General features: G+C 40.7%; 1 protein-coding gene across 9 annotated transcripts in view; it reads left to right on the top strand.

Moving 5' to 3' along the window:
- Positions 1–18,966, top strand: part of LOC145788571 (uncharacterized) — a 95,919-nt gene that overhangs the window by 39,123 nt on the left and 37,830 nt on the right. For all 9 annotated transcript variants that reach the window (XR_014346011.1, XR_014346012.1, XR_014346013.1 and 6 more), the window contains one exon: positions 17,741–17,817. Coding sequence is in view for 6 of the 9 variants with exons in the window: in XM_082898098.1 (XP_082754224.1) it covers positions 17,741–17,817 (77 nt within the window). In the remaining 3 variants the exon portion in view is untranslated. The remainder of the gene's footprint in view (positions 1–17,740; positions 17,818–18,966) is intronic.

Consider the following 18,966-nt stretch of genomic DNA (forward strand, 5'->3'; position numbering starts at 1 on the left):
CATATGGGGCCTGAACGGAAGCAAATATAGTATTAAAATAAAACAACCATTGAGCTGTGTCTACATGCCAGGATCATGACACATTATATACCATTTATATACATTGAGTCCATACATGTACGTTTATGTTAGAATTTACCATAACCCACTCCACCTACCACCTCCACTACCACACACACTCACCTACTTCACCTACTTTCCTACACCTACCACACACACTCACCTACTCCCAAATCCTCTCCTATATAATAGGAAGCCTTGTAATATCAACAACACATCAATGTATCAGAAATCAATCAAACATCAATCAATAATACAAGAGTTTTAACATGGTATCAGAGCAGGTTTAGAACCTGATTTTTTCGCTTCCCCGGCGGGCGGCAATCTCACCTTAGCTGCCCGCCGGACCTCCACCTATACATACCTTCTCTCTCACATCTAAGCTAGGTTTTTTTTCACGATGATGCAACCAGCAACGAGCGTAGTTCAGCCACACCAGCAGAACCACCTTCAATACCAACAACAACAACAGTCATGGATGATTAAGCAGCAGATGTATGGTGGACCCCACTCTTCGGCTGGTCCTCCGAACCCGACTACATTGCTCCGCCAACAGCACCAACGCCGATCTTTCGGCGAAGTCGGAGAGCAAGTCGGCCTCCGATCTGGACCAGACGTCGGCCAGATCTCGGTTCTCGCCGGGCTGCTTCACAGGAGAGAAGGCCAGGAAGCTCCGGCTGATGACCAAGGAAACGTCGTCGTTCCACGACGTCATGTACCACACCGCGATCGCCTCCTGGCTCGCTTCCGACTTCCCGAACTCGTCAGATCGGTGATAGCAGATCGTTTCTTTCCCAACGAAATGCCTGATTTCATCCCAGAAACCCCCAAATCATCAGCCTCCGAAAGATCCGAAGATTCACTCACCAAGCTTCTCTCTCTTCCTTACAAGACATGGGGGAGCAGTGGGAGACGCGTACATGACGACTGTATTCTCTACACTGGGGTTCTTGGAACTGCTTACTTGCTCTTCAAAGCTTACCAAATTAGTAACAACAAAGATGATCTTAATCTCTGCTCTCAGATTGTTCAGGTAAAACTGCTTCAGATTTGGGCAACCTTTACCCACTGCTTCAAGCCCTATATCAGTCACTCCTTGACAAGAGATAATTGTAAAGGATCTCAACTTCTGCAGACCCAGACCGTTGCCCACCTTTCAATGCCAAAGCAAAAGCAAAAGTTTTAAAGTTCTCTCATCACGTTCTTTCTATTTTACTTTTATTTTAATATATATATATTTATTAAAATAATGAATCATCAAACCAACACCATGTGCTGGTTCCACCCACATTATTTGTCACTTTTCTTTTATTATATATATATATATATATATATCTCTTTTATATATTAAAAAAAAAAAAAAAAAAAAATCATCATCTCTCCTCTGTTTGATTTTACACTCCATTATTTTTATTTTCTCCAACCCACTTTCCTTATTTCCCCCATCCTTCATTTTTTGATTTCACATATATTTTTATTATTTCTTTTTCTTTATTTTTCTTTCCCATTATTTTTAATCTCTTTCCAATTCCATTTATCCCATATAGCTTTGCATACCAACCATATTTTATTCATCTCCGGGATCAACCCCGATCACAATTTTACACCAAAAAAAAAAAAAAAAAAAAAAAAAAAACAACAACAACAACAACAAAAAACCCAAACAACCACATCCACAGGCGGGATTTTTTTTCTCTACTCTGCCGCCGGTCTCTTCTTCTTGCCTCCGTCCTGAGCGACCCTTGACGGTGTTGCCTCCGTGTTTCCCACTCCACTGGGCATGATCACTACTCCCTGCTCCTCCACTGCAGCATATGGCGGCCCTCCAAATCGGAACATCACGGTGGCCTTCCGCTTCAGCTCCTTGTTTTCTGCCCTTAGCACGCTTATTTTTGCTCGCGCATCCTTATACATGCGTTGGAGCAGAGCCAGCTGGGAGTTTAAATGCTGCACCTCATTTGTCCTACTCTGCAGCCGGTTCGACAAATTTGTGACCGCCGTCATGCTTTCCACACATGCCTTCAAAGTATACTGATTGGCCTCCACATCCGACTGCACTGCCATTCTTTGCTCCACAGACCGCATCGGAAAGTTCAACGGAGCAAACTCCGTGGCGCTTGGTTGAGATTCCAGTGCCACCGCACCAGTTCTCTCTCTTGTTGACTCGTTGAGGTCGGGAAAGAGGGTGAGCAGTCCACGGGAAGACGAGGACGAGGCCATTTTCTGGGCAACAAAGTGTTACAGACTATTTTCTGGGCAACAGAGTATTACAGACTCTCTCTCAGCAAACGGAACTATCTTTCTCAGCAACACGAAGGATTTTTCAGAGGTTTCTCTCAGTTTTTTCTCTGCCTCAGCCTCTGCCTTCGTCTTGGTTATATAGCCAAGGCAGACACGCGCCTCTTACCACCAGTCGACAAACGGGCACGCAAGCCAAGGCGCCCACGTGCCTCGCCATCATGTCCGGCACACCTTTTGATGAATTGGGCACGCCTTTTGATGGCACGCCTTTTGACAAAATTGGGCACACCTTTTGAGGGTGCCACTTTTCCAAGGGTCCGACAAGACTCTGTAAACTGTCCCGACATTGATTCCGGTTAGTTTCTACAAGGGTCCGACAAGACTCTGTAAACTGTCCCGACATTGATTCCGGTTAGCTCCTTTATGGGTCCGACAAGACTCTGTAAACTGTCCCGACATAGATTCCGGTTAGTTTCTACAAGGGTCCGACAAGACTCTGTAAACTGTCCCGACATTGATTCCGGTTAGTTTCTACAACGGTCCGACATGACCCCATAAACTGTCTTCTACAACGGTCCGACATGACCCCATAAACTGTCTTCTACATCGGTCTGACACCGCCATCCAGTGTCCTCTACACCGTTATGACACCACCATACAGTGTCTCCTATCCTTTTTTATTTTTATGTATTTTCTTGTTTTGTTCCTCTCTTCAAACTCAAGTTGGTTAGTTTCTATCCTCCTTGAGTTTGCGGGGGGCTGTTAGAATTTACCATAACCCACTCCACCTACCACCTCCACTACCACACACACTCACCTACTTCACCTACTTTCCTACACCTACCACACACACTCACCTACTCCCAAATCCTCTCCTATATAATAGGAAGCCTTGTAATATCAACAACACATCAATGTATCAGAAATCAATCAAACATCAATCAATAATACAAGAGTTTTAACTGTTTATATACAAAGGGTAGCAACCCATAGGCTAAGTATTAACAACAAACTAAGACAAGTCACCCAAGACTAGCAAAACATGCCATTATATATATGGGACTTCCCAAAATAAAACAAAAGGTCCCAATTATAAAATAAAAGTCCATTCGGGTACTCGACGAAACAGGTCTAGCAAAAAGGGCTTCTGAAGCCGACCTATGGTTGTCCTCCACATTGATCACCTACATATACATACATAAACACGGAGTGAGCCAAGCTCAGTAAATAATAGCAATGTAGAGAAAGTAAGTGACTAAGCATAAGAGTTAGCGACTATGTATAAACTAGGTACAGGTCTCTTTCACAAGCATACTTCAAAATGGCCTCGGGCCCATAATTTAATACAGAACGGCCTTAGGCCCACATAGGATGCAAAACGGCCTTAGGCCTAACATAGTACGGAATGGCTTTGAGCCCAACAAATCAACTGCTGTCTAGAACAATATAGGGTAGATGGAACATCGGCATGTCCCCATCTCCCTTGGCCTTAGCGCCATTGGTCACATGTGATCCATATCATTACAAAGTAGATGGAACATCGGCATGTCTCCATCTATCCCAGCTTTAGAGCCGTATATCATAAATCATAAACAAAACATATCATAACGGCTTTGGGCCCACCTTTATTATGAGGTTCTCAACGACCTTGAGTCCATAGTAGTGACATTGTGCAATTTTCTCAATTAATTCCAAACACATGGCCGTATCCATCGCATATGTTATTCATAAACAAAAGCATGATCATATAAATAAGCAAAACATAACTTTACACTACTATTACTCACTGTGCGGTGGTTGCATGACGGCCTCTTCCGATATGTAACCTACACATAGCACACACTTGTAAGTACTTCCTTCTTCCTTCGTCTTTTCTTCTTCATTTACTGTTCGATTCGTTAAATTCTATTTAATTATCAATATTACAGAAGAATCAAATGAACATTTTAACGCATTCAGAGGGTCTAGAGGGGTGAAAGAAGTCAACAGAATTTTTCCTCTCTAGCCGCACGTGCGGAAGTCCCTAGCCGCATGTGCGGGAAGGTTTGCTGTATGTGCGGCCCGCACGTGCCTTAATTTCAGAATGCAATCTTCAGACTCCCTTGTTTTCCGCACGTGCGGTCGTAGGCTCTGTTTTGAGTAGTCTGAAATTCAACAAAATCTCAACTTTTCAAGGCACCTCAAGGCTCAATTATAAGCAAAATTCCTTCATTGCTACAACATGTAAACATACTAAACATGAATTTCATAAGTAATTAAGTCATAACTCATGTAAAGGGAATTTATACAACTTAATCATATTTCTTTTTATCTTTTCATAGTGACCTACAAGAGCTGCAACATATAGAAAAGGAGAGATACAACATAGAAGGATCATAATATGCAAAACTTGGAGATTGGAAGATGAATCTCCTTAAGCTATCTCAAAGTAAACCCATACTATTTGACCCTCAAATTGAGCAAATACCATGAAACTTGGTGAGTCCTATGGGTATCCTCTCAATCAAATCCAAAACCCTAATTTATATGAGTGAAAAGCGTCCTTCAAATACTTGGGGACAATCAATTAAGGGTAGTTTTAGAGTAATTGAGTTGCTTTACACTTACTTTGAGCTCCAATCCTTGAACTCTCTCTCAAATCCTCCAAGCTCTTAGTTGATTTGCCCCTTTTCTCTCTTTCTCTTCCTTTCTTTTCTCCAGGAGATATTTTTATTTTTGATTTTAAGTTCTCTAAGTCCCTCATAGCTATCAACTTCCTAAGTTATGAGTTTAAATAAGCTTAATTGAGAATTGGCCCAATTAAATCAATTAATTCGTTACGAATCAAATGTTTACAAAAATTCACATTATGGCCTAAAAATCATGCTGATCAAAACTATAAAGGCAATTTCGGGTTATCGCGCCTCTAAGGCTTTCAATTTCTAATTCAAATGTCTTAATTTCAACAGATTTTCTCATAACCAATAGATATAACGTCATGAACATATATAATTGACACACGTAAACACAAATTCACATAAAATGTCATGGCTATATATAATTACGTCTTAATTGACAGTTTAAAGCATATAAGAGGGTCGGATTATTACAAAGTGGCCTTGCACAAACGGTCAAAGAGATCAGCCACCAAAGGGACTAGGTATTTGTTCTTGATTGTCACTTTGTTCAAGGCACGATAGTCAACACACATTCGCATGGACCCATCTTTCTTCATTTGGAACAACACTAGGGCACCGTAAGGGGCTTTGGATGGTTGAACCAGTCCAGCATCCAACAATTTTGTCAATTGCTTAGGTAACCCTGCTAACTCCATCGAAGACATTTTGTAAGGTGCCTTAATCGGAGGCTTTGTACCAGGGACCAAATCGATTTTGTTATCTGTGGCACGTCGAGGCAGTAGAGACTTGGACAATTCTGGCGGCATCACATTCTCAAATTCGTTCTAGACTGTAGCAACTTCATTAGGCACTTCCATCACATCAGACTTGATTTCCACTTGGTTGCAAGGTAAGTCTTAGCCCCTTTCTTCAATCCATTGGGCACTTGAATTGTTGATAGTGTCTCTGTTTTCCTCTTCATGCCCTTGCCTTTGTCTGGCTTGCCACAACTAGGAACAAAGCAATGTCTGTCTTGTTTCAAGATAAGCAACCCACCAAGATAAGGCATTAGCGCCACTTTGGCAGTCACAAAGAAGTCATTTCCTAGGACGACATCAAAATCATCCAATGGCATTACCATCTAGTTTATTTGTCCAACCCATTCACCCATTTTAATGTGCACTTTGGAAGCCATTCCATGTATTGATTGTGCAATAGAGTTTACGGACTTGATCTGGCTTGGACTTTCGAAAACTTGTAAACCGAGGGACTGCACCATCTTTTTTGAAACGAAGTTGTGAGTGGCTCCGGAGTCCATCATAGCCAGAACATCCAAACCACCTAGCGCTACTTAAATGTACATCAGACTGGTCAAAGGGGCTTTATCCGCCTGAATTGCATTTAACAATTGCAACGGATTTACTCGAGTTGGGCTATCACCATCTGTGTCCCCTCCATCGTCTTATACCATAATAGCATTCAACTTCTCCCGCTTAGGGCAATCTTTTGTCCTATGGGGTCCATCACATATGAAGCATCCTTTGTTCGACTTTCCACCATCGTTCTGTGAATGTGAAGAAGACTCTCTTTTGTTTGTAGTTGGACTTGTTTTTCCCTTTCATGAAACCAACATTCTTTTCCCCACTTTTGTCCTTCCCTTTCTGCTTGGATTTGCTAGTTACTGATACAGAATCCTTGCTTAAATTGTAGTCAAGCAACCTATACTTTGGCCAAGGGTTGAGTGCTGCTGTCACACAACATTTGTCTTGGCATGCCACCATCATGCTGCGACCTTTGTTGGACATAGGCGCAAGGTGTCGCCAACAGACCACCCCCACCAGAAGAACCCAAAGTCCTCGTTGGTAGGTTCTTCAAGTACTCAATCACTTGTTTCTCAAATTGCCACAATGTGACATCTTTCCACAACTAGCATCAACAGGCAAACCTTTCCGTTTTGCTAAGTAATAGGTTCTCCTGTTCTTTTTGCTCATGCCCTCTATTTTGTGATCAAGAATCTTTTCGACCTCATTGTCAAACTGTTTCCGGGTTACTGGTGGAGCTCTCTTTGCTTGCTTTCTCTCAGCATTCGCCATATCTTCATGATAAGTCTTTAGGAAACTCGCATGAAATGTTGGGTGAATTTTCAGCCTATCGGGTAGTATTAGTCTATAAGCCACAGCTCCAACCTTTTTCATAACTTCAAAAGGACCGTCATACTTGGGAATAAGCCTATGATGAATAGTCTTGCTACTTATCTCTTTCCAAATTTGGGGAGTAAGTTTCAACAATACTTTATCCCCAACTTGGAATTCAGGTGGTCTTCTTCCCTTATCAGCATCCTCCTTCATGCGACGGGAGACTTTAGACAAACTATCTTGTGCCTTTTCTAGTGACACTTGCTTGGCACGTTCAAACCGATATGCTGCGGGACAAAGTCCTCCATGGTCCATTTGAGTTGGCCATTGGATATCAGCCCGTCACTCCTCATGAGGTGGCCAAACAGAAAACATAATTGTCACAACACTATTTTTAGAGTATAAATTTTAGTCTTGTGATGGCACTAAGTTCCAATACTTAGTCTCAGCCAATTTCCAACACACACTCACACAATGAGTTGGAACAAGCAAGAGGGAAGGCAACACGAATTTACAAGAAATTCAGAATCTTTATTATTGCACTAACAATACAAAGGAATGCCAATGGAAACTCTTAAAATTGAATTTTGAGTTCCATGGCCATGCCTTATATATGCTTACAATCAGTTACAAAATGCAACCAGTAATACAAGGAAAGCATGCCAAGTGGGATGCTAGTTGACACCCCTAACTGCCTATGGACTTAGGAGTAATTCTGGAGCTAACTGCCAGTAACTGCTCTTGACTTCTAGCCTTGCCTTGTCTTTGCCCCAACAAAGGTAACTGTTTGTAACCGACATTCATAATTGTTAATAATTGCCTTGTAGTATGCCCCATCAAGCTAGCCACGAAATTGGTTGTCTTGGCCACCAGACCAAGTCTTGCCCACTGATTGTGTTCAACCCCCAAGTATGCTGTATCCAACATTCAAGTCGTATTAATGTCTTGCATCTGTGCAATGTTACCCATACTTTGGCCAAGGATTGAGTGCTGCTGCCACACAACACTTGCCATATTCCCACCTTTTTGTCTTGGCATGCCACCATCATGTCGCGGCCTTGGACAGAGTTTGTCATTTGGCTTTCCTTGGGCACTCGGTTGCCTTTGAAAGTCGCAAGTTAAATGCTGCGGAGAAAACCTATTCAACCCACGAGAAAGAAATGACAACAGTGGTATATTGTCTTCTTATCTGGAGGGTTTATTTGTTGGGGACTAAGTTCCAAGTCCTAACAGACAATGTGGCGAATACTTTCTTCAAAACGCAGAAAATGTTGTCTCCTAGACAAGCCCGTCCACAAGAGATTTGCAGATTTAGTCCCTTATGGTACATAGAAATCATGACATCTTCATTCCATGGAAACTCAAACCTTGTAGCCAAATTGTAGAACAATCAGGTATCTTCATCCACGAACTTGCTTCCTTGTGTTAACTGAGTAAATTGCAAGTGAGCTCATTACTTGTAACTCGGTGTAACGAAGTAACGGTTCATTGCAATTTTCATGTCTTTCCAATAGTTGCATAATGTTCCGGTTGATATTTTGCCCTCTAAATTTTAGATGTTCCCTTCAATTTTGCTTCGAGAAAAAGCTACTTTCTTTCCTGTGTCATATGGTATCACCGAAAGAAAGTCTCTAAACTATATAACCAATCAAAAAATAGCTCTGGATCATGGGCCCCATTAAAATCTAGAACTTCTAGTTTAGCAGTTCTATCTATGTCATTCAAGCAAGGATCCACTGGTGCTTCTTGTTGTCCATATTCACAAGCAGGAGGTGACGGTGGAGTTGCTAAAGGGCCACTGATTGTACGCTTTCCATTGTCTTCCAAGAATGTGGCGGCCAACTTTTATAAAGTAGCTTGCATTTGTGTTATTGCTTCTGCCATTTGGTCCTGCCTTCTTTGTATTTGTTGATGTGATTGTTTTGTGGCTTAGGGTATCAACATTTGAGCTTTATTTATTTGTTTCTTTATTTTTTGATAAATAAAGAGTATCAACTTTTGAGTTGAACTGGGTGTTTTAGTCACCATGGCTAAGGGGAACGTATTTTTTTTTGGCTGATAAGTTTATGGTCTGGTTAGATTACATTGGAGTTTGGTAATGGCTGGGATTGTTGCGCTGGTTTGTTTTAGATAGGGGGCCAATGCTTTAAGTTGGGTTGGCTTGATTTTGGGTTTAATTTAACGGGCAGCTTAAGAAGTTGTGAATTGAATGGTTCAGTCTCGGGCCTGGTTAAAGGTTTATTGGGCTGGCTTATGGGTATTGAGTTGAAGAAGTTGGCCTGAGTTTAAAGGTTAAGGCTGGGTTTGGGTTTGCTTCTGGGCTGGATCAGGTTGTTGGGCTGGTCTAAATGGATATGATTTTTTTAATAGAACAAGGGCTGGATTGAGTGGTTAATAGGTTGATTTAATTATTTAGTATTTGGGGCAAAAGGTTGGGTCAAAAAAGTAGTCAGGGAGACTAAGATGAAAGCTTATGATGACCTATACACTAGACCAAATAGTAAGGATGGAGAGAAGAGGATATACAAATTTGCTAAGATATGAGAGAGGAAAATAAGAGGTTTTAATTAGGTTAAGTGCATCAAGGGTGAGGACTCCAAGGTGTTGGTGAAGGATGAAGAGGTTAAAGAGAGGTCAAAGAACTATTTTGAAAAGTTGTTAAATGAGGAATATGGAGGTAAGTCAAAAGGGAGGAAGTAGGCAGTAATAAGGAAAATCAAGACTATAAGTTCTATCGTAGGATTATGGACTTTGAAGTGGAATTTGCACTTAAGAAGATGAAATTAAATAAGGTTTTAGAACCCGATGATATATCTCTCATGCCCAGCTTGTTGAGAATACTATGAAATGGTTTGCTCCCTAGCCCTTTGGTAAGAACATCGGCTAGTTGGTCTCCAGTCTTCGCAAATGGGATACATATGATGCCATTAGTGAGTTTTTCCTTGATGAAGTGCCTATCAATCTCCACATGCTTAGTTCTATCATGTTAAATTGGATTATGAGCTATGTCGATTGCGGCCATGTTGTCACAGTATAGTCGTATGAAGTCAGTCTGATGGATTCCCAACAATAGCTTAATCCATAGTAACTCACATATATCCTGAGCCATACCATAGCCCTGAATTCTGCCTCAATATTAGATCTAGCAACCACATTTTGCTTCTTACTTCGCCATGTTATTATGTTGCCACTAACAAATGTGCAGTATCCAGAAGTTGATCGTTTGTCAGTGACTAATCTAGCCTAATCTGCATCAGTAAATGCCTCCACACTGAGATGACCATGTTTTGAGAAATAAAGACCCTTTCCAAGAAAAGAATTTAGATATCTCAGGATTCTCATAACTGCCTCCCAAGTGGAAGCTCTAGGAGCATGCATAAACTGGCTCACCATGCTCACGGCAATAGCAATGTCTGGACATGAGTGGGATAAGTATATGAGTTTGCCCACTAGTCTCTGGTATCTTCTCCATATCCACTGGATCTCCCTCTTGATCCTCACTTAGTTTTTGGCCCGATTCTATAAGTGTATCACATGGTCTACCTCCAAGCATTCCAATTTCCTTTAGCAAGTCAAGTACATACTTCCTTTGGCATATCAAGATGCCATTCTTGGACCGAGCTACTTCAATGCCTAAAAAATACTTCAAATAGCCTAAGTCTTTGATTTCAAACTCCTTGGCTAAGAATTCTTTCAAACGAGGAATCTCCTCAACATCATCACCTGTTAGAACAATATCATCAACATAGACAATAAGAGCTGTGGTCTTACCATGTAAGGAGTGTTTCACAAACAAGGTGTGATTAGCTTGACTTTGCTTGAGCCCATATTTTAGCATAGCTTGAACAAACTTTTCAAACCAAGCCATAGGAGACTGCTTTAGCCATAAAGTGACTTTCGGAGCCTGCGTACTTTACTGTTGGACTTAGCATCCGCAAAACCAGGATGAATATCCATATAGACCTCTTCTGCTAGGTCGCCATGAAGGAAGACATTCTTCACATCAAATTGATGAAGTGGCCAATCCAAATTTGCAGTAAGAGAGAGTAAGATTTGCACAAAATTCATCTTCACAACTGGTGCAAATGTCTCTTGGTAATCCACCCCATAAGTTTGAGTGAAGCCTTAGCAACCAGTCTTGTTTTGTACCGTTCTATGGAACCATTTGCTTTGTGTTTTACCGTGTATACCCACTTACACCCAATTGGATTTTTGCCTCTAGATGACTCCACTAGGGATGGCAATTTGAACCCGGCCCGACGGGGACCCGACCCCCCGACCCCGAATTAAGTGGTTATTCCCCGAAAAATATTCCTTACGGGCTGGGGATGGTATTAAAAAATTAATCTCCAATGATATTCGGGCCAGGGACGGGGATACATATTTCAGCCCCGGCCCGACCCGACCCCGCCCCGTTTGTCCCCCCGAAGTGTTATATATATATATACTTTTTTATTCAATGTTGCTTTTTCTCTCTTTCATCATCATCTTTCATTATATATATATATATTTACTTTTTGATTCAATGTTCCTATCTCTCTCTTTCATCATTATCTTTTATTATATATATATATATATTTTTGATTCAATGTTCCTCTTTCTCTCTCCCTTTCGTCATCATCTTTTATTTATTTGTATCTACTCTCTCTCTATCTTCCTCAGAACTCTCTCAGACCTCAAACCAACGTTGATCTAAGCAGAGAAGGAATAAACCAGGGAGATGGAGTCCACCTCCGCCTCTGCCATTTGACGACGAGAGTCGATGCAGCTCATCTCCTCTCCCTCTCTCATCGCTGCTCCACCACCGTCTCTTCCATTCCACTACCACCTCACCATTGCAGATCTATCTCTCTCTTTCTTTTTCTCGCCATTTTAAATGGCAGATCTGAAGCTTTTTTTACATATCATATCAGATCTGGAGTTTTTGTTGTTGTTGAATATTAAATCTATGGTTGTATTGAATATCAAATCTATTGTTGTTGTTGAAGATCAGATCTGTTCTTGTTGTTGTTTAGTTTAGTTTATTTTTTGCCTGGGGAATTTTCGGGGTCGGGGAAACCCGATCCCCGTTAAGGGGCGGGGACGGGGGGCGGTGATAGGTTCCCCGTCGGGGATCGGAGCCGGGGACGGAGGAATTTTCATCGTCGGGGATCGGGGACGGGGAGGGTGATCCCGACCCCGCCTCGGCCCGTTGCCATTCCTAAACTCCACTAACTTCCAAGTGTCACTCTTTCTGAGAGCTCTCATCTCTTCCATTATGGCATGTTTCCATTCAGGAATAGAGAGAGCATCCTGAATATTGGTAGGTAGACTCACAGAAAAACTTTACACAGAAAAGCTTTTTATGAGGAAGACAGATGAGAATAAGAGACATGATTACTAATACGATGTTGAGTACATGATCTAACCCCCTTCCTATTAGCAATGGGAACATCAAGATCTGGAAAAGCAAGAATAGAAGCACTAGAATCAGAATTACCCAGACTCTCAGGAGAGGGGGGTGACTCTGGACACTCATTCGGAGAAGAAGTTGGCAGTAGAAGAAGAAAAGTAGTCTCTTGCATCTAGGTGACTTGCTGTCTGTCCTTGTCTCTGATATAAACTTTACTTGCTTCCTTTTCCTCAACAACTACTGGCTTATCATTCGTTATTTGTTCAACCATTGGCGGAAGTGGAACAGGAATCTCTTCACACTAAGGCTCCTCCTGAAGGGATGATTGTGATACCGGGGTAGGAGGAAAATAAGGCCAAGACTCAAAGAAAGTGACATCTATAGAGACAAATCATTTGCGAGTGGGAGGATGATAACACTTATAACCCTTTTTGGTTGCAGAGTAACCCAGAAAAACACACTTAAGAGACCTTGGATTCAATTTACCATGAGTGGATGAACGATTATGGACAAAGCAAACACAACCAAAAGTCTTAGGAGGAACGGAGAACCTGAAAGGGGTAGACCCGAACAAAACTTGAAGAGGTGTTCGTTTTTGAAGGACTTGTGTAGGAAGATGATTAATTAAATAAGCGGCAGTGAGAACCACTTCCCCTTACTAGGTTGAGGAACCTGCATCTCAAAGTATAGACAACGGGCGACATCAAGGAGATGGCAATTTTTGCGCTCTGCAACACCATTTTGTTGAGGGGTATTAGCGCATGAAGTCTGGTGAATAATGCAATGAGTGGTGAAGTAAGTGGCAAGACTGGAGCTAATATATTTTCCCCCATTATCAGAACGTAGAATTTTGACAACCCCCCCAAACTGAGTACAAACCATTTTATGGATGGTTTGAAACACAAAAAATACCTCACTTTTATTTTCATCAAATAGACCCAAGTGGCCCTAGAACAATCATCGATGAAGGTAACAAACCATTTTTGACCGGTTAAAGACACAAAACGAGATGAACCCCATACATCAGAATGAATCAAAGAAAATGGAACTAAACTTTTATTAATTGGAGCAGAAGAGGCAAGTTGACAAGACTCACATTGAAAATCTGACACATTATTTTTTTCAAAAACAGAAGGAAATAAATACTTAAGTAATAAAAGGAGGGATATCTTAAGCGATGATGCCACAGCCCAATGTCTTCCTTGGTGGATGGTAACTGAATAGATGAATGAGCTAGCTGGTCTGTCTGATCCAGAGTGTAGAGCCCATGTTTCTCTTTACCACTGTCAATCGTCTTTCTCGTGATAAGGTCCTAAAAAAGACGATGATTAGGAAAAAAACGTCACGCTACAATTTAAGTCACGAGTAATACGACTCAAAGATAAAAGATGGGTAAACTACCAATAAGTCCTAATAGTTGGACTTAATTTCCATCAAGTCCTATTGAAAATAAGTCTTGGTAAAATTGTCGCTAAAAATAATTTTTTTGTGACAGTTTTTTATGTATGTCGCTAAAAATTGACAATTAGTAATATGATTTTTATAAATTGTCGCTAAAATTTACAATTAGTGACGTTTTTTTACGACAAATTTTTCCCATAAGACCTATTAGACAATAAGCCTACTTATTAGGACCTATACGTAAGTACTCCATAAAAGATTAACACTGAAATTGGAAACATAGAGGATAGAAGACAAAGGAAGGGAAGAGCTGGCATGAATTAAACCTTTTCCTGACACAGATGGAATGGTACCATTAGGAATACACACTTTTTCCTGACCTGAGGAGGAGTTATACTTTGAAAATAAATTAGCGGAGCCAGACATATGGTTGGAAGCACCAGAATCAATAATCTATGGTACCGTCATATGAGATAGCAATGCACATGGAGAGGAAGCCAAGTTATTTGAATTGGTAAAGGAAGAAGAAGGTGCACCTATAGCAGAAGTGGAGGCTTGACAGTCTAGCAAGTGGCGAAGAGCAATTTCAAAATCTGAGGCAGATAACCCCGAAACATCTGCAGCGGAGGAGATATTTGGAGATGAAGATGGTGGCTCAACAGTGTCTGAAAGATGGGCTCACATATTGGCCTCTCGGCCTCTAGGACTAGACTGACCCCCTCCAGTACCAGGACGGTCGCCTCGGCCACCAGAGGGAGTTCCATGCAGCTTCCAACAAGTCTCTCATGTGTGGCGAGATCGACGACAGTAGTCATAGTAAAGATTATCCTTCTCAGAGGAAGACGAGAACCACGAGTCACATGGTCACCATCGCGAGAGGGTGCAGAAACCAAGGCCAAGTGATTAATGGGAGCAAAAGGAAGCATCGTAGAACGGCGACTCTCCTTATTCTGTACAAAAGCAAAGGCTTCCTGAAGAGAAGGAAGCATATCCGTGCCAAGTGCTCTGAACCGGATCATACTCCACATTTAGGCCTTTCAAGAATTTGAAGACCCGCTTTTGTGCGACAAACTTCCGGTAACCAGCATAATCAGTGGGACAGACATGCTTGTAATCCTGAAGGTGATCTAGCTGCTTCCATCCATTGCTAAGGAAGTTAAAATACTGGAGGATAGTCTGGTCACCTTGTACCGACCTTTCAATGGAGTGACGTAATTCAAAAGCCTGTGAGAAGTTCCTCTTTTTGGAGTAAGTAGTTGCTATGGCCTCCAATATATTGTGGGCAGTGTCCATAGACAAGTAGCCTTCTCCAATCTTTGGAACCATAGAATGGATCAACCAGCCCATAATAAGAGAATTGGTGATCTCCTACTGGTCATAATGAGGGTCGGTGATACTGGGTGCCTGAACCCGCCTATCAACATATCCCATCTTCTCCTTGCTTTTTAAGAAAATAGTCAGACTTTGCGATCACGCTAGGTAATTCTGACCATTGAATAGAGAGGTAGTGATTCTTAGACCAGTGTGAAGGTTATCAATCATAGTGGAAGGGATAACAGAACTCTCGCCCTGAGATGGCTGAGAGGTAGTAAATTCATTGGTCAAATCCGCCATGGAGACTCTACTAACTTGTCCTCAAGCATAATGCCTCAAACACGATGCCAATCACAAATCCGGAAGATGAGAGTGGAGTAACAAGCACAACAGGTACTAAAAAAAATAAAGAACGAAAAATCCAATGTGGTTTTGTTGCTGTACTGTTTTTATATCACCAGAGTTTTTTTTTTTTTTTTGGTGTTTTTTTTTTTTATTGTATTTTATTTATTTATGAAGAAAGAAACGATGTATATGTATTGACGAAGAAAGAAATAGAGAAGTCAGAGGCTAATACCAATGAAACAGAGAAGTCAGAGGCTGATCTCAGAGACCTCTAGGACTGCCGACACACCTATACGAAGGAAGAGAAGGTGCCGATAGACCTAGACAAAGGAAGAGAAGGCTTCGGCTACCCTAGAGGGGGGCCGACAGACCTTTCGCAGCCCTAGGTGAGAGCCGACAGACCAAGATAGACCTTCGGCTGACCTAGGTAGGAGCCAACTGGCCTTTGGCTAGCCTGGGTAAGGGCGACTTGCCTTCTGCTGCCTTGGGTCAGGGCCAACTGTCCTAACCAAGTGTCTGGGTGGCTTGGGCAGTCCTTCGGTGGAAGCAAGGTAATTTTTGGTTGGTACAAAGTTTTTCCTTCGGTGGCTCTGATACCATGTAGGTTTAGAGAAGAGAGAGTTAGGGAATGTGTTAGACTTCATTGCCTTTTTTATTAATAATACTAAATAATTACAGAAGTGCCATAAAACATAATATATGGGCTAGTCCATTATACCAATCAAGGGAAGAAATAAGAATAATAAATCACAATCACTTGTTTCCTATTCTAACAATTTTTTCCCCTTATAATCTGACTCTTTACGACCTGTTGTTGGGTTGCTCGTCCTTCCAAAGAATTAAGCTGAACTTGAAAACTAACTACTCCACAATTTTAAAAAGAATTTGATCTCTTTGGTTTTCAGAAAATATTCCTCTTCTGAGAGATTTTCTAGGATGCATAGACATGTTTTTGAACTTCCACAAAACAATAGGATCTTTTGCTCTGATACCAAACCGATGCAGGACGATTAGGGACATCACTGTAAGGGCTGTTTTGGGGCTGTGAAAGTACTGAAATTTAAGAAAGAAAGAAAGGAGAAGAGAAATATAGGTTTAGAAATCACTCCTAAAATCTCTTAGGCATCAGATTTAGGGTTGTATTACACAATCCATAAGAAACTTCAAAAGTTTTGAAAAATTCTCTAAAATATAAACTCTATTGAATTATAAGCATTACATGGCTTTATATAGAATTAGGAGACTTCCTAAACCAACTATAACAAAAAAAGGAAACTATTATAATATTTTTGACTTTTAAAATTAATTTAGGACTAGATAAGAAACATAAATAAAACCCAATTAAATAACTTAACCTACAAGACGACTCATGGGCGACCCTTGTAGCCATGACAACAACAATAATAAAAATTACCAAAATACCCTTGACCTAAAAATCCCACAAAACATAAAAATATTCATAAAATAATACTCTAATAATACTAGAACCATAATTATATAAAATTCTTATAAGTTTCTATGTGAAATCATGCCAATGTCCACATATCATTGCTTATTTGAATTTAGCATTCCTTGAGCTTCTTATACCCTGCATCACTTTCTTCTTCTTCTTCATCTTCATCCATCCATCTCTCTCTCTCTCTCTCTCTCTCTCTTGTGCTTGCTTTCCCTGTCTAGATATGGTGTTTAGGAATAAGAAATGACAATAAAGACAACAATCTTGGAATGTCACCTCCATAATGTTTGCATCAAGTAGAGCTATGAGTACTAGAGAATACACTTCTTATTTTCTTATGACTGGGTGTCCGGGCAAGCTTACGCGCATCTCGACTAATTCGGGACCCACACGAAGTGTCGCTTTCACGTCGATCGGGCAAATCTCGGATAGAGTTAGCGGGCGTGGCTCTAAGTAGTTGATAGCACCTAGTGAGAGCTGAACTTGAAACATGGAGGGAGCACACCCTTAGGCCCCAAGTTATACCCTCTAGGCCAACCTCTTGGGGTTTACTAGAGAATACACTATGTGAACCACTTTTTTTACAGCAAAAATATTCACTCTCTCCCTAGTTAATTGTCTTTTAGTTTCTTTATTTTATCTCTTTTAAGGAAGCTGAATGAACTGGCTTTATATCACACCTCAGCATCTTGTATCTTCTCTTTGGCTTATTAACTCGCTTATTTTGTTTGTTTTATGCATGTTGTGTTTGAAAAAGATACTATTAATTTTGTTGATTTACAAGAAGTACATGTTGCAGATAATGCAAGTCCAGAACGCAACTTAACACGGAGTTGTTCATTCTATATAGGTGAGATAGCCATGAGCATCAGGAAGGTAAGTTCTTATACCCAATTTTTATTTATTTATTTTATTTTTATTTTTGCCTGATTTAAAAAATAAAAAATAAAACATTTTAGAGTATGTGGCTTAGTGTTAACCTATATTAAATGGACACTTCAAAATAAAACGAATACCCATGTTGGACACCTGGCAATTGGTCAAGGGTGTAGGATGTGTCCAATACATTGCATAAGACAGTTTTTATATATTTGTATTTATCATTATATTTAGGGTTAATAACACTTTAACCCCCCCCCCCCCCCCCCCCTCTGGCTTGGCTTGAAAACATATGACCTCCCTCTCATTCAGAAATATGCACATAACTCCCCTATGGTTTGGAGTTAAGTGCAAAACTAGCGGAATTCGTTAAACTTAGCCTCCGTTTGGAAAGTGGGTTGGCTTTTTTGACTATATGAGCCTGGGCTCAAAAGCTTAGTTTGGGAAGGGCTTTTGGCTTTTTGGCTTTTTTGATTTTTTTGTGAGAGAAGAGTGTAATGATTATGGGGTTGGATGTGATGTTTTGTCTGTTGTGGCTCATGAGCCTATTCTGTCTTTTATGGCTTATTGAGCCAAAAAAGCCCAATGAGCCCTTGCCAAACCAACCCTTAATAGTGCGCATTGCTCAAATGTTGTGCGGCGTGTGGCAATTGTGCTACTATGGAAGTTTGGGAGTAAAATTACTATATTGTCCTTATTGAAACGTTTTTCTATTTTTTTTTCTATTTTCTTCTTCAACTATCACCATTCATCTCTACCCTCAACCACCACCACCACCACTAGATTCTCTTTACATCCAGTACCACTGGCATCAAGCCACCATCATTGAATCAATCACCAATCACCATTCATTGTTTGAAGATGGAAAACACTGGTGAAGTTGACCATTGTACGTAAAATCAATCTGAGAAACCTTAATTGTGTTGAACAAATTAAAAATGGGGAAAACCTAGAATTTTGGTATTCATGGTTTTGAATAAGTATCATGAGGCTAGTGTGCTAATTAAAGATGGAAAACACTTGCAATGTGTGATAATATGCATATTAAGGTTAGTTATTTATTCCTGCATTTATATTAATGTTGAATGCGCAAGCAAACCTTAAAACTCATTTTTCCAAATACAGTACAATAAATTGAAATTGATA

Source organism: Camellia sinensis, chromosome 12 (assembly GCF_055761805.1).
Source record: "Camellia sinensis isolate YWXY chromosome 12, ASM5576180v1, whole genome shotgun sequence".
NCBI classification, from domain to species: domain Eukaryota; kingdom Viridiplantae; phylum Streptophyta; class Magnoliopsida; order Ericales; family Theaceae; genus Camellia; species Camellia sinensis.